The sequence below is a fragment of the Calypte anna genome, chromosome 4 (assembly GCF_003957555.1).
Source record: "Calypte anna isolate BGI_N300 chromosome 4, bCalAnn1_v1.p, whole genome shotgun sequence".
NCBI classification, from domain to species: domain Eukaryota; kingdom Metazoa; phylum Chordata; class Aves; order Apodiformes; family Trochilidae; genus Calypte; species Calypte anna.
Window position 1 is genome coordinate 8974122 of NC_044247.1, and position 24466 is coordinate 8998587.

Here is a 24466-nt window from a genome sequence, read left to right on the forward strand (position 1 = left end):
TTAAGACATTTGGATCAATAATTTCACAGGAAAGAAAGCACTGTCAATACCACAGATACTAGCCACTCGCTGGTCAGGAAATTGCTATCAACTGCAGATTATTGAGTGCAATACCTTCTGGGAAAAAACAGGACAAGACTGTAGTGTGAAAATTAAACTGCAGCTAAATCAGACTTCATTGTTGACAGTGTTTCCTGGGTACAAGTCAAAACAAAAAAAACCCAAAACCTAACAAAAAAACACAACTCAACACAAAAAAACCCTAAAGTTGGGTCATAAGGAGAAAAAAGTGAACTTTCAAGTTATCTCACTGAAAAACAAATGTGAAACTCACTTAATGTTTAGGAAAATTTATTCTGTTACTACCCCAAGGCAAGCGGCTATTCGAGGAAGTATTGTGTACTGTGCTAGCTTGCATAAAAATCCCCCAGTTATTAATGCTGAAACTCCATCTGCCAACTTCAGTATTAACTCAACCAACCAGTTCAGTTTTTAATGAAGTGTTGCATCTTTCATGCTTTTCTGAGGAAACATATTGAAAGAACAATTTTGAAGTTTTTCTTCAAAGTGTTCCACAGAGGAAAAGCATTTTCTTGACCAGCTTTATTTCAGTAGTACTGCACACTCAAGCAACTCACTAACTTCCAAGCTGCAGACTTTAACTTAAGCTTCAGTTAGAAATCTTTTTTTTCCAAATGTAAACTTCAGGGTTTCTCTGAGAGGTACACACAGAACAGCATACCCAAATTACCAGCAAAACTAATAGCAAGGAAATTAAAATAAAGACTACTTAGAATCATAGTGATCAATTTTGAAATGGCTTTTAGAAAGGGTTTATTCCAACAGCTACTTAGCTGATGTTAGAACATGTTATTTGAGCATCATTTGCTCTGCAACTGTCAATGCAACATAGCAGTATCATCTCTATACTCTTACATACCAGAATCATCAGCACTGCTCACTGATTGTTACAGTATACTAAATTGAAGTCTCACTGCTACTAAACAAAACAATAAATCCTGCAAGTAAAGGTTTACATAATTGGTGAGTCTTCAGAGCTATTACTTTCAGGAACATTGCAATATTCTTTCAATTCACACACTCTTCTCATAGTGAGTGGCAAGCAATAAGGACATTTCACCACATTTCAAATCAGAATCAGAAAACAAAATGTGCCAGAATTGTGAGCAGCTCTAAGCAGTCACTAATGAGACAACAGGGTCCCAAAAGGCAATGTATTTTAAAGGAGGTTTACTTCCCCTTCAGATTTCTTTAAGAAATATGTCTATCTCCATTTAGGTTCCAACAAATTCTGCAAAGACCACTGCGTCAACTGAAATTTCTATTTGTAAATATGGACACGTTCACAGATGACAGAACTCCTGACAACTAAAATGAACTAAAGATTTGCATCTGTAAATATGCGAAAAATAAATCTGCACACTTGCTCATGCCCTCAGCACTTTCCCAGAGATGGTACGGTTTACTAGCAGGGGAGCTAAATAAATATACAAACCAGAGCTCACTGTGAAAGTGGGAGGATGACCAAAACCACAAACCACATAATCACAGCTTCAGAGCATGACTGCACCATCCAACTCTACCAGTAGAAGAGCTGGAATGAAGCTGAACCAAGTCCTCCAGTGATAATTTCATGAATACACACTTCTTCACTCAGATAGAACTTGCTATTATACTTAAAATGACAATATAAAAGGTCACAGGAACTTTCCTTAATGTCTAGGTGTTTATTTTCAAACATTTCTACTCTTCTTATAGTATGCTTTATTGTGGAGCAAGCCCAGCGGAGGCCACAAATTTGATCAGAGGGTTGGAGAACCTCTCCTATGAAGACAGGCTGAGCAAGTTGGGGTTGTTCAGCCCGGAGAAGAGAAGGCTCCAGAGACACCTTAAACCACCTTCCAGTACCTGAAGGGACTACAAGCAAGTTGGGGATGGACTTTTAAGGACAAGGGCATGGAATAACAGGACAAGGGGGAATGGCTATAAATTGGAAGAGGGGAGATTTAGGTTAGGCATTGGGAAGAAATTCTTCACAGAGAAGCTGTGGCTGGCCCATCCCTGGAAGTGTTCAAGGCCAGGTTGGACTAGACTTGGAAGTACATGGTCTAGCAGGAGGTGTACCTGTCTATAGCAGGGGGATTGGAACTAGGTGATCTCTGAGGTCCCTTTCAACCCTAACTCAAACAAAAAGTGTACCTGTCAATATCATTAATTAAAAGAAAGCAACAAGAAAGAGAAGGATACATGGGAAGTTCTAATGACCATTTGTGGCAGTAGCTTCTTAAAAGCAAGCTACCAGAGGTAACGATGTATTATGTAATTATGCATGTTCTGAATAAACAGGTTGATACCTAGACAGGCATTTGAATTGTCTGATTGTTGTCTAAAGCACTTGAGCAAATTCCTTAGATGTTAGAATTGTGCTATGTGCTACATAAAACCTAGACTGGAAGAACCTCCCATTTTCATCCTTCCAATGCAAACAGAAGAATTAGAAGATTCACTAGAAGATTCATGTCAGTATGGAATTCCTCTTAGTCTGCTCTCACAAAAGTTAATATGAAAAACAATTGAGCTGTTACAGAACCTGCAGATAAGGTGCTGTATCTTTTTCTACCAAAGAAATATTCTTTCTACTGGGCTACTACTATCATCTTTCTATGATGAAAATCTGATGACACTGAAAGTCAGTTTGATTATATAAGCTTCCAAACCTTATTAGGAATGAGAGGGTCCTTTACAACTTATTACTTGGAAAAACTTCTGAGAAGGAAATCTTTCTACAATATCTCAAAAGAACACATGCTGTTCTGAAGATCTACTGGCACCAGTATTTATTAATTCCTACCGACTTCAAAATAATGTTAATATCTCTTTCCCTTGCCCTTTCTCATGTAAGTACGACAGAAGCTTGATCTCTCTCTTACAGGACATCACATCAGGACCCTTTTTTCCCCCTCTTCAGCTTCCTGTAGTTCATGATTCAATATGTCCTCAGCTGCTTCAGGAATCTGATTCCTTCTCCATAAAAATTTCAGCCATTGCACTGCTGTATTTATTTGCCCACATAACCACAAGGCTTTTGGAGTACGACTGTTATGATGACTTTGTCCTTTATAGATCACTTAGTCAAATTTAGCAATAAAGCAGACATGATTTCCTTTAAGAACCTGAATCAATACCATTCAGACATACTCAAAATTTAGACCTTCAAAGGAGATCATACATTTTTAGCTTTAACTCAGTGTTATTTCAAATATCAGTAAAGTCTTCCACAGGCAGAACCAAGAACAGCAGAGATGTGTGGCCTATTGGTATCAGTATCCATTAGTAAATGAAGACATATTTTCTCAGTGAATGTAATCTCCTTTCTTCTCCTTCAGAGAGCTTTTGGCTTGGACAAGGGATGCATTACAGTAATTGTTAGTAATAAAGTAAAATATTTTGTTCTCACATTAGACATTACTTTCATTTTTCAAACTAGCACATCTCCCTTTTTAACTGAACTTACAATTCAATTCTCCAGGCTGTTCTACAGTTTGCTGAAAATGCAGAGGGCAGGACACTAAGGCATGGTTAACCACAAACATTCTGCTGCTCTCAGAGGCTGGAGGATGGGACAGCATGACATCTGATCCGCTGTGGCAACAGCTTATTTCTGTTATTCTGTTGTTGGTTGGTTTCTCTACTGGCTAACAGTGACAACTCAGTCTGTTACTGAGCCACCTCCTTAAGACCCACATGAGGTAAAATTATAGAAGCTACAATATAAAAAAACCCTCTTAGGATTAAGAGTGATTTTTAAAACATCAATGAAAGTTTAAGAAATACTTTGCTTAGTTTTACTGATCATGAAACATATTTCTGCTTTTGTGACCACTGTCCAGCACAATGGATTTAACTCCAATGGTCTTTCTTACCCAAATTACATAAATAAATGCATTTATGATATTACTTATATTTTTATTTCACTTAGTAATAAAACTGTAGATTGACATGTTTAAAGGTAAATGCTGCCTTCATATAAAGTGTAAAAGGCCACTGATAATGAGTAGGTACATTTTCTCAATGTGATCGCTTTCGCAAAGGAAAATGAACTTAAAAGAAGGGTAACTATATTGAACAAAATCACTAAAATAGTAACATTGGTCTCATTTTATATATTCAGCACATCATCCTATTACAATTCTGGGTAGAGTTATATGAAGGCAAGTTAATATCAGGCAATGAGTATTTAAACAAAAAACAAAAAGCCCGACCCTTCCATGAGGAAGGAAAAAAAAAATTGCTCTTTTTCTCAAACTTCTGCAGAAGAGAAGCACTTTCCATTCTAACTTAAAAGCCTGTTCTGATGGTAAAATGCTGTTAGTAAACACCTAAAGAATCTTGAGTTTGCTTCCTTTTTTAGCAGCATTACTGCATGACAAAGTGTATTTGAGCAGACAATAGAAGAACCTTTTTGACTCAGTGTAACTACAGCAGGAGTCAACTGAAAAATCACTCAGATCAGGCCTACAGAAATCCTGGAAACAGCATCACCCTTCTCACAGTTAGGAGAGTTCGAACAGATGAACAAATTAGCAAGAAGCTTTTTCTAATGTACAATTTAAATTAATGCTTTGAAATATCTTTAACAGAAAACACTCAAGCTAAGATAAAAAAATGGGTCTTTCTACTTTTTTTCTATTAATGCATCTTAAAAAGATGGAAGTTTTATAAAGTGTAGTGATATGGACTACTGCACAAATTTGTGTTGAGAAGGGAAATAGAATAAAACCCATCCTTCAGTTTTCAAAACTATAATGGGTACAATGAATGAGGAACTTTAAGGCATATCTTGTTTTAACTACTGTGGTAATAAAAGAAAGACCACAGAAAGTTCAAAACCTCTGCTGGAGCAAAAAATCTTAGACTTAAACCTTCTGAGGATCTGATCTTGAGCAACACTATTAAGATATACTCTCAATAATAAAATAAACTATGTAAATATTTGTTTCTTCAGTAATTAACTCCTTGAACAATTAAAGCTGAATTCGAAAACTATTTTCATTGAAAGCTTTGTAGTCTTTGCAAAGAAATAGAGGTAAACAGACAGACAAAGTTTTATTATTAAGGAAACTTTCCAGAATGTGGATGAACATTAGATTCAATTTACAGTGAGTGAAAGCTTTTCTGGAGGATCTTGAAGAATAAAAGGTACTCTGGTTCTCATTTTAATTTAAGCAGAGGATTCTTTAGACACTTCTTTTTCCATACTGAATTTCTGAGAAGGTAATTATTTACTGTACAAGGCACAGCAGCAAGTAAGAGAAAAATTACACTGATGCTTCTGATTTTCCTTTGACTTTGCCTGTCGACTGTGTCATTCCACCAGATTTAGACAATCCAGTATGCTTCTAGGCTGAAGATGACACTGAAAGTCTCAGAGGAAAATACTTGCCTGCCTTTGAGAGACCTTCAGGTAAAGCTATGCCCAAATGAAGGCTGCAATTCCAGACTCCGTTAATATTAAGAACCACTTATCAGATCCCATAAAGCTTTATTACTTTCCACTGGCCTAGATGCCTTCAATTCTTGAACATACAATACTACAGAGCACTGTACCACAACCTTTCCCTGCCTTAAGGAGCTACATGAGGTACTGCAGCAATGCAGGAAGTGCCATGCTGCCACCTGCAGTCAGCTATTCCCACCAATGTAGTAATTCAATTTCCTTACAGCCAACACTCATCTTACAATTTTCTCCCTTAACACTGATGAATCTCAATTTGTTTACTTATCAATGCCTCAAACACAAACTTTCAGACTTTTAATCTTTGGGGAAAAAAAAAAAAAAAAGTTATTTTGCAGTGCTTATAGGAAGGAAAAAGAGAACACCTTAAAATTTCCATTACCTGTCTGGTGTGTATGGGGCCTGGGGTCTTGAAGCCTCCTTGACAGCTGCATTCAGAAACACTGTAAGGGTCTGAGCTGCTTGATGAGCACTTGGAGAGTGAGTCACAGCCTACCACAAAGGTGTTATCTAGAGGCAGTTCCTGAATGACATGGTGCTTCTTGGGGGGGACAGGAGTCTCAGGCTTAATTTGAAAGGTAGGCTGCGGAGAAGCAGATTTGTAGTGCTTTGCTAAATCTGGGCTATCAGGTTTAAATGTGGTTGGTGTGGTGGCCCAGTTATATTTTCCCATAGTCTGTTCTTCTAGCTCCACAGGAATGTCTAAAGTGCCATTTATGTGCTCATGGCCAGGATCATCAGGCTTAGATTCTTCAATAGTCACAAAGTTGAGAAGGAGACTTTTTGGAGAACGCTTCTTCTTCTTCTTCTTTTTCTTGATCTGCCTGTTCTCTTGGTTTGGAGAAACCCACTCACCACTCTGCTTGTTTTTTTGGACGACCTTGTGCCTAGGTGTCTGGCGGCACCGCACTAAAGCGGTAACAAAAATGACCAGAATAACTGTCATCGTGCCTGCAATAATGGCAATAATGATCTTGACATAATCGTTGGTTTGTGGTGTTATCTCCCCATCCCCAATATTCTGGCCAACTGGAGTTTCCATGTTCCTGCGCACTAGCTCTTGCACGTAGGAACTGTTGGTGACTGTCTCATTCACAAACAAATGCACCAGAGCTATAGTGTAAAGAGACTCTGGCTGTCCTAGGTCATTGACTTTAATCACCAGTCTGTGCAAGCCATGATCTGATGTAATTACCTTCTCTTTCAAAGTGATATTGCCTGTTAACTGGTCAATGGTAAACAAGCCCCTTGAGTTACCACCTATGATGCTATAGCGGAGCTCTGCATTCATTCCTGTGTCATTATCAACTGCAAAGACTTTAGTAACTACAGACCCTGGACTAGCTGATGTTGGAATCAGCTCATAGGAGTAATTAGAGGAGGGAATAAGAAAAACAGGCCTGTTGTCATTTACATCAACAACATTGATGGTCACTTTGGCAGTTGAGGAACGTTGTAGTCTTCCTCCATCCACGGCTTTCACCTGGAAAGTATATGAGCCCTGCTGTTCCCTGTCAAAGGTAATATTAGGTCTTATTACACCTGTAAGTGGATCTATAATGAAATTATCTCTACCATTTAAAATTGAGAGAGTGACAGCAGCATTCTCTCCAGCATCAGCATCTGTAACTGTGATAAGCCCCACCGTCCCATACATGGGTAGGTTTTCTGGCACATAGAAATTATATTCACTATGGGTGAAAGCTGGGCTGTTATCATTCTGGTCCAGGACTGACACTGTCACAGTAGCATTGGTCTGCAAGGGTGGCATCCCATTATCCTTAGCCAGCACAGTGAAGGAGTACCTATCTTGCTTTTCTCTGTCCAACTTTCTCACTGCTGTCAGAATGCCTGTACGGCGGTCGAGGTTAAAAATAGGGGGTGCATCAGAACCCAGGATATAGCTGATCTCCGCGTTGCGCCCACTGTCAGCATCCGTGGCACTTATTTTGGTCAGCTGAGTACCAGGAGCATTGTTTTCAGGGATGGAAAGACCTATGATGGGCTGTGTAAAAACTGGGGCATTGTCATTTTCATCTTTAATTTTGATCAGGAGCATTGCAGATTGGTTCAAGGGCGGTTTCCCTGAATCTGAAGCCACTATTTTAATGGCATATTCCCGTGTAGCTTCATAATCTAGAAACGTGGCTGTCTCCAGGAGAAACTGATTATCAAACACGGGCTTTAGCCGAAAAGGGACATCATGATCTGTGAAACAAGTAACTTTTCCATTCAGGTCAGCATCCTTGTCCATTACTGTTATCAGTGCTATTTTTGTATTAAGAGGAGCCTTCTCAGACAAAAGTACTGTCCCATTCACTGGATTGATAATGTATCTTGTGTCTATTGATGGGACATTGTCATTAATATCTGTGACATTAACAGTCACTGTAGCTCTTGATGGAGTTGAACTGCCATCACTTGCCAAAACAGTTAACTTGTGCACAGGAGATTCCTCCCTATCCAACGGTTCCCTTATAGTGATGAGACCAGTGGTGTTATCAATGGCAAACAGCCTCTTGGCCAAACTGGAGATCTGGTTGCTGAAATAGAAGTGGATTTGTGCATTTGAGCCCAGGTCTGCATCAGTAGCATGGAGCTGAGAAACAGAGGTGCCCACTGGAGCATTTTCTGGAACACTAACTTCAATGTCATTCTCCTTGAAGACTGGGCGATTATCATTCACATCAGTCACTGTGACTTGAAGGATGGCAGTGCTAGATCTTGGAGGGTTTCCACCATCTTCAACTTTAATTTTCATCACATAGGTATCCTTCTGCTCCCTGTCCAGGATCTGTTGGACAATCAGTTGAGGCCACTTATCTCCCTCAGGTGTCTCAATTATATCAAGACCAAATACATTTTGGCCCTACAAGACACAGAAAGAAGATATTTTAGCATGACAGTGTATTTAAATAGAGAAACATCTCATTAATGTTCTGAAATTGTTACAATATATATATTTGTATATATAGAGAGAGAAATATACATTCAATTAGAAGAAAGCAAGAAAAGGGGCTGTTTCTCTGGTCATGGAGGAGCTCTGGTGATAGTCTGAAATGATTAGCATAAAATAAACAACATAATTGAAAGGGGACTTACTACACAATTCAGAGGTTAGACAAAACTAGGTCCCTAACAGTTCATTAAAAAAATATTTTTAAATCATTAAAGTGATTCCATTCCTTTCTTCATGATCACATATTTTACATTTGTAGTGAAAACTACAATCCCAGGGAGAAAAGATCTATTTTCACTTGAAAAAAATGTAGAAAAACTACTAGATCAATTTGTATACAGTTTCTGGTTATGGGCTTTGTTAATAACCTAAGACTTGTGGAACTGTGAAGAAATGCTGCATATATTGTGCAGTTTGTTTAAAAATAAGTCTACTAAAATAAAGATGGGGACCTAGAACTACTAGATTCCTTCCTCTCTGCTGTCTCCTCAGACAAGAAGGGATTTAAGAATACCAATTATTTTTTCTTTTCTCCCATCTCTCACTCTCCAAAATAATAAAAAACAGTTTTTCAGCTGTGTCTTCCATAAAGGCAGAGCTAGAAGACAGATCACTAATGCTGAATGTATAGGATGACCAGAAAAAGACAAGCATTGATAAATATGCTAATTAGAATTTTCTTTTTATGAGTCATACTTGGTATAATGAATAACTGCATCCAGCCTAGATCTTTCTCTGCTTATTGTGCTTGTCTCTGGCCTGTACTCACATCACTGTATGCGAGTCCTACACTGACTGGAGACACTTCAGAACAAAGGGAGAGAAAAGCTCCCAGTGTGCAAGGTTTCTTATTTCTCATTACTTGGAAAAGATTTGTATTCTATCTTGTGACCCACCATTTTAAGTGAATGCATTCATAGGTCTCATTCTGTGTAAAGCTGTAGTCTTTCATTGATTTGTTTTGTCAGTGCCAGAATTTGACCCTCCATAAGTAATAATTTATTTCCTGGAAAAGAACTATTCATCCACATTTCAAAAATTATTGTGCCACTTCCACAGTATTTGTGACAACATTAAGTTGCAACTAGGGACAGCCTAAAGTAAACTGGAACACATTTTGAAACAATAAAACAAACACAGCTTTGGCATATGAAAACATAAGCCTTTCAAATTGTTTCTAAATCAAGATAAAAATTTTAAGCCAATTAGGTTAAATTCTAGAATGGTAATTCTCTGCTGATCCCTAGATTAAGGCAGAAGGTAAGTTTCCTCTACATCTTAAATCTGATTAGCCATTATTGGCAATAAATTTCATAATTACTAAGAAATCACAAATTATATATTCTTTACTTTAACATAGATTTCCAGGAGCAAAAATCAAACAGAAGCTAGAGGAAAAAAACCCAGTCTGTCAGCTATCTTTTACTTCTTTATTTGTACACAAGTTGGCAGATGGGCACTGATTATATTGTCATTAGATCCCCCAACTGCAACAAACACTTCATATAGACTTTGAATACATGTAGCTATACATAAGCCTAACCATTTCAGATTTTCTGTAACTATCACGTATGGGAAAGATCATAGCATGTAAGTTTGATACAACCTATAGAGTTTCAGTTCCTATCACTGTCTGTTAACCACCAGAGAAATAGAAAAGAACACAAAGGTGCCATCCAAGTTCTTTAACACTTGAATAGTTTTCTATGGAAAATTAGCCAAGAGTATTTCTTGCTATTCATTACAAGATAGTACACCTTTTTATACTACTTTAAAAAAAAAAAAAAAAAAAAAAAAGTGTTACAGAACATTATACTTTCTCCTAAATCAAGCAACCCTATTTCATGCTGTTTAAGGGATAAGGTCAGTTGATAATATGCTGCATTTAAACAAACCCTTTCCTAAGAACAAACAGTTCTCCTATTCTAAACACTCCAAAACTAATAGAAGAGTCAAGAAACCTTTTCAATATTATTAATATCTAATTCTCTTCCTTATAAGCAATGAAATTAAGAGTTAAAAATCGTGAAATAAACAAAGGAAACCCTTCAGGATTAAATTCCTGATGTTGAAGTAAATGGCTCTATCATTAAACCCCAGTGAAGTGAAAATTTCCATTAGGGTCAGATTGTTATCAGGAGTGAACTGCCTCAGTCACCACATTATCGCAACTGATCTGAAGGCTTTGTTCACACTGGGAAGGGTGCAAGTCAATAGAAAAAGCATAATGGATAATTAACATTTATATAGTACCTTTCCACCATTAAAATGACTAATTGGTAAAAATAATCTGCTAGATTATTATTTTCACCACTCCAGAAAGACAGGAGTGAAAAAATAAAATCACATTGAATTTTTTAATCTATAAACTTAGAGTTTAAGCAATGTAACCTATCTGAGGCAAAGCCATGTGATGCCCATCTCAGAGTTCAGGATTAACTTCAAGAGGCTGTGGCCTTCATCGCGGGCTTCTTTATTAGGGCAATAAAAACTGTTAGCTTATTCAATTTTCATTACACTCTTTTCAGTGGATTCATGCAAACAGTAGCCTCAAAGACAATGAAAACAGAATTCTTGTTGTGTACTCCCTACCATATATTTACCTGGTCATTTGTAATGGATCCAAATGTCCTTTTCGGAGCTGTTTTGGGCTGTCATGTAAATAAAAAATTAGAGAGTTTTTTAAAAATTGTAACATTTAAATAGATTAATAAATACATAATGACACACAGACACTTAATGTGATAATTATTTAGGTTCTACTGTTACAGACAAGACTGACAAAGTGCATCTAAGGCCTACACGTCTTGCCTCTAGATATACTTATTGCATTATTACAGTAACTCACTACAAGATTTCAGTAAATCCATGAGGTACCTGAACACTGAATGAATGTTCTTTACAGATTCACTTGAGAGGAATGGGGAAAAAGACCAGGTTCTTGTAAGTGCTCATAACAGTGGCACAGTCTGTTGTGTTCAAAATAATCTTCCGAACTTACTTGCAGATCAGTAATTGATAGAATGTAGCAATTTCAAGGAAATACAGAAGGGAAAGTATATTGTGCTAAATAACTACAGAGAAATCACAGGACATGTCTCCAGTTCAACTGAATCTTAAATGGAAGGCTTAGACAGCACACTAAAATTACTAATGTTCTAAGGTAGTTCATGCCAAGAACAGTGCAGCAAGCTACAACTGCACACCTATTATTACACATCAAAAAATCCTCTTAAAATCAGCTAGGTCTTCTATTTCTAAAAAACTTACTCAGCCTTAAATCCACAATAAGCAGTTTTAGAGTGACCAAATTTGAGCAGGCCAAATACAGCAATACTGGCACACAAAATTAACAAAATGTAAAACAAAAGGAAAAAAAAAAATTGAAGTAACAGCTTTCTATTAGAAAGTAATTTGGTAGTTCATTAATTACTAATAAACTTTGGCTGAAATGCAATCTTGTGTCCTAAGAACCCTAAAATCTTTTCAGAAATTCAGAAAGTAAAGCATGATTGCTAACTGCTATTTAATTTCATCTGTAGCAACATAGAAATCCTTCACATGTCTCCCACAAAATTACAAGGTAAGTTCAAGCCATTGTTTCTTTGTCTGCTTTTGTCAAGATACATGGAACTGCTCTGTAAATGTAGTGTTATCTTAGCAAAGAATCAGTAGCACAGTTTAAATTGAGAAAACTGGACAACTGTTAGTTGTTGGACAGAATTTTTAAGAAGCTGAAAATTAAACTTGCATTTTTCTCTCAAAGTTGATATTTTGATTGTGAAAAGATGAATTCCCAAGTTCAACCTAAAGCCTTAACCAAAAAAATTATACATGATAGGCAATAGCGGATCCAAAATCCCATAACAGCTACCATGTTAGTACATTCAGACCTATAATATCTTAAATGCTGTAGTTCTAACAGAGGTCCCTTGTCGCTTCTGCTTACAGTGTGCAATTCACAAACTCATGCATTCCAGAAGATTACAACTGGTTGGACAGCTGTGCAGCTTAAAGCCTACACAGTCACTATCCTCATCACATAGTACAGTTTACAAACCAAAGTTACCTGAAATAGTTATTATTGGTAGAGATGATTACAGAGTGACAGTACCTCAGAGGAGAAATAAAATTACAAAGGTAAGAAACTCTTGTTAAACACAAAACTCAGCAGGTGCAAAGTTGCTTACACATCTGAAATACTAGCTAACCACCCTCACTCTTTGGCAAAATAACTACAGACTTCTAATTTGTAGGCCAAATTCATATGAGTTCTGGTCGGTTTACAGTTTTCTGTCAGTATCACAACCAGTTTCACATTATTTTCTCTGCATCATGCCAAAGCTTAGCTCCAAATAAGCTGAACTCTCAGGTACAAATCCACAGTGAAAGTACGACTTGGAAGCTTCCAATAATACATGAACCTGAAGTTAATTTTGTGCATTCAGAATCCTAATTAGCTCCACCCCAACATACATCATTTATTTAGCAACGTTTATATCATAACTTGCCATTTTTCTACCTCCAATTATAGAAGAGCTTCTATAAACATACAGTACTGCAAAAGATTTCTTCTTATATATACAACCACACATAAAACCTCACTCATCCTGTGAAGCAGAGAAAGCAAAATGCTATAGATGGAACCAACAGAACATAAGGGGAATAATGAACCATTTCATGCTGGAAAGGAACAGTAAAAAGTATAAGATGGAATGAAAAAGCAGACAATCAATGCATTTGATACTGGTTTTCTGAAGAAAAACAACAAAAAAAGGCTAGCAGCATACCTAAATATTAAATTCCCTCACTGGATTTCAGAATTTATTGTTACTACAAAAAGACTGAAACAGTGCTAACAATTACATCACTCAATCCTCCTTAATCCTTTCAGATGATTTCTCTTTCTGCAAGAGTTCCTTTCAATCCCCTCATACGCTAAACATTGTCAACTTTATTTTCCAAGATATACAGATTTTTTCCTAAACCCAAATATTTTTACATCCTCATCAATTCTTGACATCCAATTCTCAGAAAGTATTTACTAGATCTTGTTTACTACTTTCATTACTGAAAAATGATTAGTGAATACATTTTTAATAGAGGGGTTTTTTTTTTGCTGCCCTAGCTTCTCCAGTCTACACTTAAAGCATGCTGCACCAAAATGTATTAGCATTTAATCTACAAGCTTTATAAGGTAGAGAACATGGAGAGCTAGAAGATAACTACACACACATATAACTGCCTCCTGTTGAAATCAGGCCCTAGTAACATTTTCAAGACCGCACCAGGTGTGAAGAGTAATTATCTTCCCATATTACATCTTTGTGCTATGAAATTAACTCCCCCGCCCCAGAAAATATGACTTGCAATTCAAAAAGGAAAAAAAAAAAAAATGAAACAAACAAACTTGAATCTTGTCTTTCAGTAAAAATTCACTTCACATGCCGCTCCAAACTAGTATAGGAGCAATGGTGTATTCACATTACCACATTAACTGATTCAAAATTACCAGGATTGTAACTCATTAAAAAGTAGCAGCAGGAACTGTGCTGTCACTTGAATAGTCAACTCGGTAACTGTACCACTATCTAAAGGTGGGAAAGAGAAGTACAGAGACATTTTATGAGTTGTCCAAGGTTTGCAGGTCATTTGAAAGCAACAGCCACTTCTGAATTACAACTCATGTTTTAAACTAAACTTTAGAAACTAAACTTCAGAATTTTTAACTTTTAGTCATAGTTCTTTGATTTAGAGACACTTTTCCCAAAAGAAGGTCAATAGCTGCAGGTAAGGCAATTAGGGAAGTAACCTCCCCTCTTGATCTCTTCCATGTTAGATGTTCAGAAACATTCACAGGCATCCTATTGAACAGGAAACTACATTTTCAGCACACCTGAAAGTGTTCAGATGAAGGTATTAAGTAGGTTTGAGCTTGAGCTCTGAATTCCCACATTTCCACAGCTAGATAAAGCTCCTGATACCTGACTTGTCCTTCAGTAAATTCTGTCTTTGTATAAATCTATAATGAAGAAAAAAACCCAGAATATATTGTTTCCTAATGTAAATTCAACAAGTAAATTTTGGTATTTGCATTACATGAATGCAAAGGTAACATCTTTGCCTGTCCTAGCTGAGAATAGCAACAGGAACAGAACCAAGTGTCTCTAAGGAAGAGAAATAAATTACTACAATGCTTTAGTGATGTAACTCTCTAATGCATCATTGTGCTTTTGTAGGTAACAGCCAACAGTTTTGTACTGCTGTTCAGAACAGCTCCTAAATCACAACCGCATTTTGCTTCAGCAGTCAAACAAGGTACCAGGCTCCTGATCATACATTTTAGAGCTCTCAGATGAATGCTGACTGGGTTTTGGAGCAGTGTGAACCAGTAATGCCCTCCTATTCACTACCTGCTCTCTAACTAGATCACTACCTTCAGACAAAAGGGGGTTTAAAAATGACAGCCACTTGCATACTCAAAAAATAAAAACAACTGAAAATTCATTTACCATAAAAGCAGAGGTTGTATTCAGCATCAGTAATTTCAGTGTGAACTGGGGGTGATGGACACATAAAGCCCTCTTAAACTAAAGCTTAGATGTGAACAAAACCACAGCATCCTCTCTCAGGAAAACTGTTGAAAAACCTTTATATGAGTGACACCAGTAACTAACAAACACACACCCCCAATTAATCTTGCTTTTGGACACCTACTAACAAAGACAGAATCTCTCAGCCACATGAATGTTAGAAGTAGAAAAATGGTTTAAGAAAGTACTCTCTGGAGATGACAACGTGCTCTGAATTAATTCAATGAGAACTTTAGCCTTTGTACAAACATGATATAAACAACTGAATCTACCAAACCAAAACTATTAAAATAAAACTACCTAAAATCCAGCAAAAACATAGGTTAACTTATGTCCATCAAATGGGAAACTTGATCATCAACATGGAAAAGGAAACACACCAAGCACTTCAATTTAAGCACTCCTTGAACCATTTTTAACTTAGAAACACTTAGCTTACACCTTCATTTTCACACCGAAATTGTTTCTATGTAATTTTCACTATCACCAGTGTTGAAATAACACAAAACAAGTACTCTCCAAGAAAAGATTGAGTAAATTTGTTCATAGAAATCTACACAAGTGCTCACTAAAACAAAATTCTTTTCAGTTGCTACATGGACTGACAATTAAGAACACTATCTCAAAATCCGAAGGTTACATTATACAGCTAGTTGCTGAACTTGTTATGCATTTTACCCGAGTCAAAACTCCACTTCCACTCCCACTCCCAATTAACTTCACTGTTAAGCTAAGAAGAAACCTACTGTAAATATGTCTGGAAAAACCTTGTAAATATGTGTGAAAAAACCCATTTTAAAACTTACTAAAACTGTGTGAAATTCAGCAGTATAGCTTTTTAACAAAACAGCAAAATCTAAACTACATGAGTGAATGTATAGCTTCTGAATGATAGAGCTTCCAAGAGGGTTAAGAGTTAAAGTTTTTCTTCATTGTGCTCTTAGGCACAATCTGATCAGTTCCAACAGCTACCCAGTACGAAAAGTAAACAAATCATCTCATAGTATTATGGATATTAACTTATCTTTTCAGTTTTCAGTGATATCAGGGCCAGGTAGAACACAGCAATAGAGTATGAGCTTCTACTGTGTGATTACAGTGATGTTATTTCAAATTCCTGATCATCACAGTACAAGTTACTACCTTAAAACGTCTCCGAGTTCCACACACTAGCATACACACACAAACAAAACAACAAAAACAAAAAAACAAGAAACAAAACAAAAAAAAACAAAAAAAAAACAAAAAAAACAAAAAAAAACAAAAAAAACAAAAAAAAAAAAAAAACAAAAAAAAACAACAAAAAAAAAGAAACCACACAGGACAAATGGGCAAATCCACCATGCTTAACTTCTGCTTTAGTCAGGCCTTTATTAGAGGCAGTTAATAACAAGTAATGTTCTTTGTAACCTTGTTCATGAAACTCTGAAGCACATACTATGCTGTGGTAAAGAAATACTTGAACTTCAAAAAAGTTTCTTTAAGAATTTACTCCTATACGTAAGAAAACTTATTATCTGTACATTACAAAAGCAATGAGGATACTGGTGATTTCTGGTGATTTTATCTTTTCTCCTAGTCCTATGAATGTTAGATGCCATTTCTACACACAATACAATCCCACGCCCCCTCCAATACTTACTATGAGAGGTTTCAAGCCTAGGGGCGAGATTTTTCACCCAAATGCAACACTGAATTATATGCTCATAAATCAAATAATTTTTTAAGTTATTATAAAAGCTAATCATAAATATGGAAGCATCTAATAGCCCAAGGTTTTCATTCCACAATGGTAAATTAGCTTCTTAAAGAGCCTCAACTGTTCTTCCAGTTCCTTAACAAAGAAAACTCAGGAGAAAACCTTATACCCTGAGCAGTTTAAAGCTTTCTTCCACTGGGTTGCAGAATAAGTTCTGCTTATACCTCCAGCCTTTACTTCTCATCTTAGTTCAAGCACGTATTTCAAATATGAACCAAATTAATTTTATTTCTATGTAATGTACTATAATGGACACGCTTATTTGTGAAAAGCGTGAGCAGATTCTGATCTCCTCCCTGAGCCTATGAAAAACTATACACATTATGAAGTAAAATAATACAAAGTAATTACTACATCAATGTATCAATAGAGCCAAATTCAAAGGGATGTAATTCATAGTATAGGAATGTCACCAGTGGACCGACCAATGTAAGTAGAAGTTAAAATGAGTGCTCATCACATGATGTAGTCTTGAAAATTTTGGCTATATTCCAAATGCTCAAATTTTACAATTTACTTGCTACAATTTACAATGCTTCAAATCTTAAATGGAGAAGCTGAACATATGAAAAAAAAATCCAGATTGAAAATCAGAACCACCATTTCCAGACAATGTCATATTGCTGGAAGCTCAGGAATAGCTTGGGAAAATAGGACTGTGCTGTTCTAAGTGTCTTTCAAGTACCTGATATCAAGTGTTAAGAGACAGGATATAAGATCAGATGCAAATCTTACAGTTCAAAGATCAAATCAGAGTGCAGTATATACACGTTACAGAAAACAACCTGAAATACAGAAAACAAGCACTATTGGTTTAGATACCATTACAAAAGGAGGATTTCAAGTCAATCATACCCTTTTAGAAAAATGCCTCGGCAGCTTGAAAGAAGACACCACCATTTCTCATACTCCTCTGCTCTAAATAACAAAACACATTTATTGCAATAGCTCCTGTAGTCTCTCCAAAAGTTAGCTGAAAGAATGATGACTTAACAGATTTTTTTACACAAGTCCTAAACATTGTAAACAATAATCCTGCCACCTATATACCAGAGCATTAGAAGACAGACCATTGGAATATTTTCTATCTTTTCTATTTTTTTTTTAGTTGGGCTATTTGAACATTTTTAAAGTTTATTTCTCCTATCACGATGATTTTACATTTTATGATCCCATGAACATGGCCAACCTTAGCAAAAACCACCACAGAAATGAAATGGATACCAAGTCATCGTTCAAAACTAAGCAGAAACAATTGGGCTGACAAAGGTAACTGATTAAGACTTTGAAAATGAAGACAAGAAAAGACTGAAATGACAAAAGTCTCACTAAGACTCATATGTGAAGGCATAGACCAAAAGTCAAAATCTTAACACAATGCACTTCAAAGTTGAATTTAAAAAATCAGAAGCAGTCATTATAACACACAGTAACAGGGTTTTTTTCCTTTAACTTCCTTAATGGTTGAGTTGGGCATTCAACTTAATTGCCAAGAATTCTGAATTACACTGGCAGCTGAAGGTTTTTTTTTATTAGTAAGGGACAACTACTGACTAAAGGCTACTTCAGAAGTTCAAAAAAAAAAAAAAAAATTAAAAAAAAATGATGGGAGCAAAATCTTACAGAGAACTTGGTAATCTGTAAACTTCAAGAAACAGATTCATGTTCTGATATTTTCCAAGCATAGTAACTGTGTTATCGATGAGTATTTCTATGAAACAATAAAAGGTGTACAAAACTAATGGGAAGGAAAAAAATTCTATCAATCTTTATGGTATATTTGTAAGACTGACTTTCAAATTATGGTGTTCACACTTTGTGTTGGCTTTCTACACAAAGGTCAATTCATCAATGGGAAGTACAGATGCATACCTGCCAGAACACCAGTTTTGAGGTTACATGGCAAACAGAAGGGAGAAGAGGACAGAAGCTCCTATTTTGCTTTTATCTTAAATTGTGTTACAACAAATAGGTTTGGAAAGTCCCTAATAGAAATAGTAATGAAAATTATATGTCTTGGGTCAAACTGAAGAGGTAAAATTATTTTCAAAGTGAAGAAGCCATACAATATCCCACTCTGAAAATGACAGAGAACATCCTGACTCAAAAGAAAAAGGAAAAAGAGAGCAAAAATGTCAATTTTCTTGATAAAGCAAAGAGAAAAAATTTGAATTATCTGACTTTGGAACATCAGCAATAACCAAAGCAATACACATGACATTAACAGAGGCAGCAATTATAGCACAATGTGAGAAAAATGTATTTCAATACTGACAGCTGATGACTCAAAATGCATTCCTTTTACCAGTGTTTCTTTCTGTTTCTTTTAAATTGTCTCAAACGCTCTTTGCTATATGTCCCAGCTTCAAAAGCTCTACGGGACTTCAGTTTTCAGGCCAATTATATTTCTGGGCTAGCGAATATAAATTACCTTGTAATAAACCTTTCTTTCAAGAATAAAAATAACCATACTAATGCAGTCTAGTGCCACAATCCATGGTTGACACTATATTTAAATGCATTCCTTGATAGCTAAAAGAATATAATTTTGGACTTACCTTTTCTCCCTGTACTTCCCTTCAAAAGAAGAAAAATATGTACAGTGCATTTGGGACAAAACCAACAAGAATTATTTAAATATCTATCATTAACATCCAATATTAGAAATCCAAAAGCAAAATTAAAATAAAGAACACATTATTGTTGTAAAAGCTTCTTCAATTGTGTCCTTTAAGACACTAAACCCAGGAAAAACTGAAACTACTTCCTAATTTTTAAAACATGTCTTAAAACTGGAGATATTAATCCCTCCCAAGAATAGAGGTCACAGAAAAGTGATTTAGACAAAAGAAAAACCTGAAAGTTTTAAGTATATTATGGTTCACTTATTTTTTCTTTACTAAACATTTTGAAAACAGTACTTTCTGATTATCTCATGTGTATATGTGAAAAACACAAGTATTCATGTATAACTTTCTTTGCCTCCATAAGTATTCTAGTTTCAGAATAATTTTGCAAGGATTATTTTTTCTGCTTCATTTAGTTTTAATAATTGTAACAAATTTAACATTTGCATGCAGTCTGCTGGAAACCTAATTCAAGGTTTCTCATTATAGGCATCAAAAATACAAGTAATATTTGTATTGCTGCATCCATGACAAGAACTAAAAGAAGCAGAAAAAGAAATAATCCTCACAAAATTACTCAAACTGGAATACTTACGGAGCCAAAGAGCTTTAAATTCCTTGCAGCAACAGGGAGTACGATTAGTTAATTTTCTTCTAGAACTTGACAATTACTTGCAATTTGGTCCAAAAAAATAATGCTTTTTAAATGCAGTATGTTTAATGCTTGAAAATTAAAAACCTTTTGGATACTTTGTTGACTACTACTACATCAAACAGAAAACCAGAGTCATTTTCACTGAACATGATTTATCAGTAAATGGCCTGAAAGTCAGAAACCTCTGCTAGATCATTCTTTAAAGACAAAATAGGGGCCAAAAAGAGACCTTGCTATTCATAGATACTGATACTGAATTAAAGCCCAAAAATACTAGCACAGTGGTGGTAAATTGTTTATTTTGAAAAGGCTCCTATCTCCTTCAAATATGAAGTCTTTCCACCACTGTAGATTTTGAGACAGTGATAAGTGCTCTGTTAGCAACCTGCCAGCACAAAAATGTCCCAAATATAAAACTGATAAATATGTATTTAGTCTAAGCCACAATTATTTTTTATACTGCATCTGAGAAAAAGGTCAAAGAAGAGATAATCTGTTAGTATTAGTACTGTACTCACCTATCAGATTTGGCAAAATACAACAGCCTGAAACCTGGAACTCATATGTGATCCCTAAATATTTTGGGGGGCCTGATTTATGCAAAGCAAGTAGCACTGAAGAATTTTCAATAGCACAGGGAAGAGAAAGATATCAGGTGACTTATCACAGACTCATGAACAAGCTTATTCACCACTCACTGGACAGCTGCAAGGTCAGAGTCCGTCCTCAGAGCTCTGTTTGGTAGCTCCAAGAATAAAAATTTCTAACAGCTATCAATAAAATTGTTAAAATTACTACTCCAGGAATGACACATTAAGCAGTTGTAGATGCTGTCAGTAAATGCAGCAGGAAAGACAGACAGGCATTATGAAATGCAACCGATGAGTGCACAGTGATCTCCCAACTTCGCAGTGAAACACACAGTAAGTCCCTGTGTCACAACATAAACCTGCTTAAATTTGTTAAACCTGCAAAAAAACTTCAGGCAGATAAGCTCTACAGTTAAAAGTGAGCAAGCAACTGCTACCTTGCTGGAAAAGGCACACAGCTTATATATATCGTTATACATACAGTAAACACAACAGCAAATAGGAACATGGGATGAAATCTGAAGCCTCTGAATGCATGTTGCAAGTTTTCTGAAAGTCATCATGAAGTCATGAAAAACTACCTGACATTTTCTGAATTCCTCTGTCTTCTCTATTCTCTTACTTTTCATGACACTGTAAGGCATCAAATACTTCTCAATGCATTGGAAAAGCACACAGCCATGTCCTCCTTTTCAGCAGAGTACTTGAGTGGCAAATTTTGGGTTCATTTTTATATACAGCTTTCAAATTTGTTCTGATTTCAAAAGCTGTCTGTATGGGTTACAGAACCATGAGCTGTTTTTATAACTGATACAAACATTTACTCCCTAAATGAGCCGATATATTTTTGCATTTTGGACTAAATTTACTGATTTTTCAATATCCAATTAAAACTGTCAGTTCAAGCCTTCCTACTTGAGTTTCGTGAAAGGGAAACATAGAGAAAATAAAATTAAATAAAAATAATTTTCTTACCCTCTATAACTCAGGAAGATTTTGTAACACAAAGTAAGTTAAAGACTCAAGGAAGCTTCTATGGAAATCAACTGAAGCCTTGACCAAGGGACCAGTAAACTCAGTCATAGCTTTAGTTTATTAAACTTTGAAATCTTCCTAGAGAATTTTATTGTTTTCACTACAAAATGCTTAACCAAGAATTTTTGCAATTAAATGGTGAGGGGAAAAAAAAATAATCTCATCTTCAATAATCCTTCAGTGCTTTTTGAAGTATTTTAACTGTCTACATTCACATGCTTCCTAAGCCTTCACAAAATGCAAATTCTCTTAAGACAGGCTTATTTTTAGCTAGTAATACTCGTTTGTTTCTTTCCTCTTTAGTAGCTCATTAAAATGCAGCTATATGAAATGAACTAAACACTTAAAAATACCCCTGTTCTCCAGGTACCCGCCACCAGCATCTAATCCTACAGGAAGGAGCAAAATCAAGTTTTCAGTGTTCTGTTTCTTACATGAATCCTTGAAAGACCTTCAGAAAATTCAGTTAATGAGTGAGTTTACTTTAAAACTTTTAACACACAAGTGACTTCAGGAAAGCCATTTTTTCCATACATCCTATCCCTATAGCCAACTGAGGTGTATCCAACATTAAAAATTCTGAAAACTTGAATATTTTAAAAGTATTAATTAAAAAATCAAGTCAAGTTTTGAGACACTCACTAGTGAAACATGAAATAAGAGCTAATTGATTTTTAACTCAATATTTAATATTTTTCTTTAAATTTTTCTCAGAGGTCCATTATATTGCCATTTTATAGTAATCATTAAAATTTACCATTCACATGAGTATACTTCAATGTAGCTTCTCAAAAAAATATGACACTTATTTTAACTTTGCTTGACATTGCATAGTTGCAGTTCCAATGCCATGTTTGTATGGAAACCAAACTATCATTTTATTGAGACGGATGAGGATTTCTCTTACTGCTTTTGTTGTGGTTTACTGTTGAGAGTGTTATCGATCATGTAATGGGCAACTTCTTTCCATATAAACTTATCTGAAGTTTGTACTCAGTGTATTTTGGGAAAATGCTAATTTCTAAATTTTGTCTAGAGTTGGGTTCAGGAGGACTTTGTTAACAAATTCTTAGTCTATTATGCTCAGAAAGCATCACCATCTCTCTGTTAACTAGCATACTGATCTGCCTGAACATCAGGAAAAGATAATATTCATGTAAGACAGATGAAGAAAAGATCTCCATTTGACAGATTTTTGCCTTCCAGCTTGGGTCTATCATCCTTCCCACACAGAAACATGCTAAGTTACATATTATTGTTTCATGACAGCTAGTGTGAAAATCAGACCCTAGAATGCAAAAAGATAGACCAACTTGTCCCTCATCCTAACTCACTGAACTTACCATGCCTGGAAGAAAGACTTTCTCCTCCAATTTTCAGTCAGCCCCCTAAAGGGATGTCAGGATAACAGAACCTGTCAGTTTTACAGTAATAACACCATAAACCACCCTAAAGGAGCCTTGTATCAACCAACAAGGAGCAATTACCTTGACTGTTGACTTACCACCACCAGTCAGTAGCAGAGTTTTATCTACTCAGAGACACTAACTCACAGCTGTAAGAATGCAAACCAGACCCAGTGACTTTTTCAAAACAATGCTCACAGATGATCACTCCAGATCTCTCTAGAAAAATTACTACTGAGCAGTACTTATATTCTAATACAAAACCTTCTCTTAAAGATAATATACATTGATATTTTGGATAGTAAGAAAAATAAGAGGGGCTCTGTAAGAAGGTAGATGTTGCACTACATTGATAAAATAACAAAAGTTGTCTTGTAATGCAAGTGGGCTAAGAAAGTGCCACTTCACTCAGTGCCATAGTCTAGCAACCGCAACGGTGGTTCAAGGGTTGGACTCAATGATCTATGAGGTCCCTTCCAACCCAGCCAATTCTATGATTCTATGAAAGTGAAGAGTTGGGGTTTTCTTACATTATTAATGTTCTTAAAGGAACCTGGAAAACAATTACCTGGAAAACATAAAATGTACCTGGAAAACAAATGAATCTATTTCCCTACATGCCCAAGGATAATGACAACTGGAAGGGATAAGAAACCTACACCTGTAAATAGTTAAGACTTTTTCTCCCAGTTAGCCTTTCAAATTCTCCTACAATTATTAGTAGAAAATAAGATCAAAATCAATATTATTCATCCCTTTCATACATTTGCAGGGGAGCTTTTCAAGATTTTAGGATGTCAATTCACACTCAGAAGCATCCCTCAGGTTCCTGTATCACATCCTACAGATTATTTGAGCTCATGTAATGTTATCCAGAACTACCTTACCCACTTTTCACCTACAATGAAAGCTGGGTAAATTCTCTGTTCTGTGCTATTTGAACTACTGCTCATTCTTTCAATAGATGTTTTACATGGTAAGGAAATTTGTAACAAGAAAATTCTGCATATATTTTGTATTAGGATTTAACATTCAAAACTTTCAAATTTGTAATACTAATATATTTTTCCCCCTCTCTTTTCTCAACATAAGGGTCACCCAAATATATTCTGTCCTAAGTCATTTAATGTGTTCTTTAAAGCATTTTGCAAATACTTGCTGTACACACCTAAAACTTTTTTGGATAGGCTCACTACAGGCTTCTTTCACAGGAAGATACTGTGGTAAGTGAAAGTTGTCCAGGTAAGTTAGGCTGCTATAAATCTAAACACAAGACAGAAATGCACAGAAGGGAGGGTGATTGTTG

The 24466-nt window shown here is 35.8% G+C and overlaps 1 protein-coding gene across 1 annotated transcript in view; it reads right to left on the minus strand.

Moving 5' to 3' along the window:
* Positions 1-24466, minus strand: part of PCDH11X (protocadherin 11 X-linked) — a 315546-nt gene that overhangs the window by 238733 nt on the left and 52347 nt on the right. Inside the window, exon 3 of the mRNA XM_030449023.1 lies at positions 5919-8405. Coding sequence (XP_030304883.1) covers positions 5919-8405 — 2487 coding nt within the window. The remainder of the gene's footprint in view (positions 1-5918; positions 8406-24466) is intronic.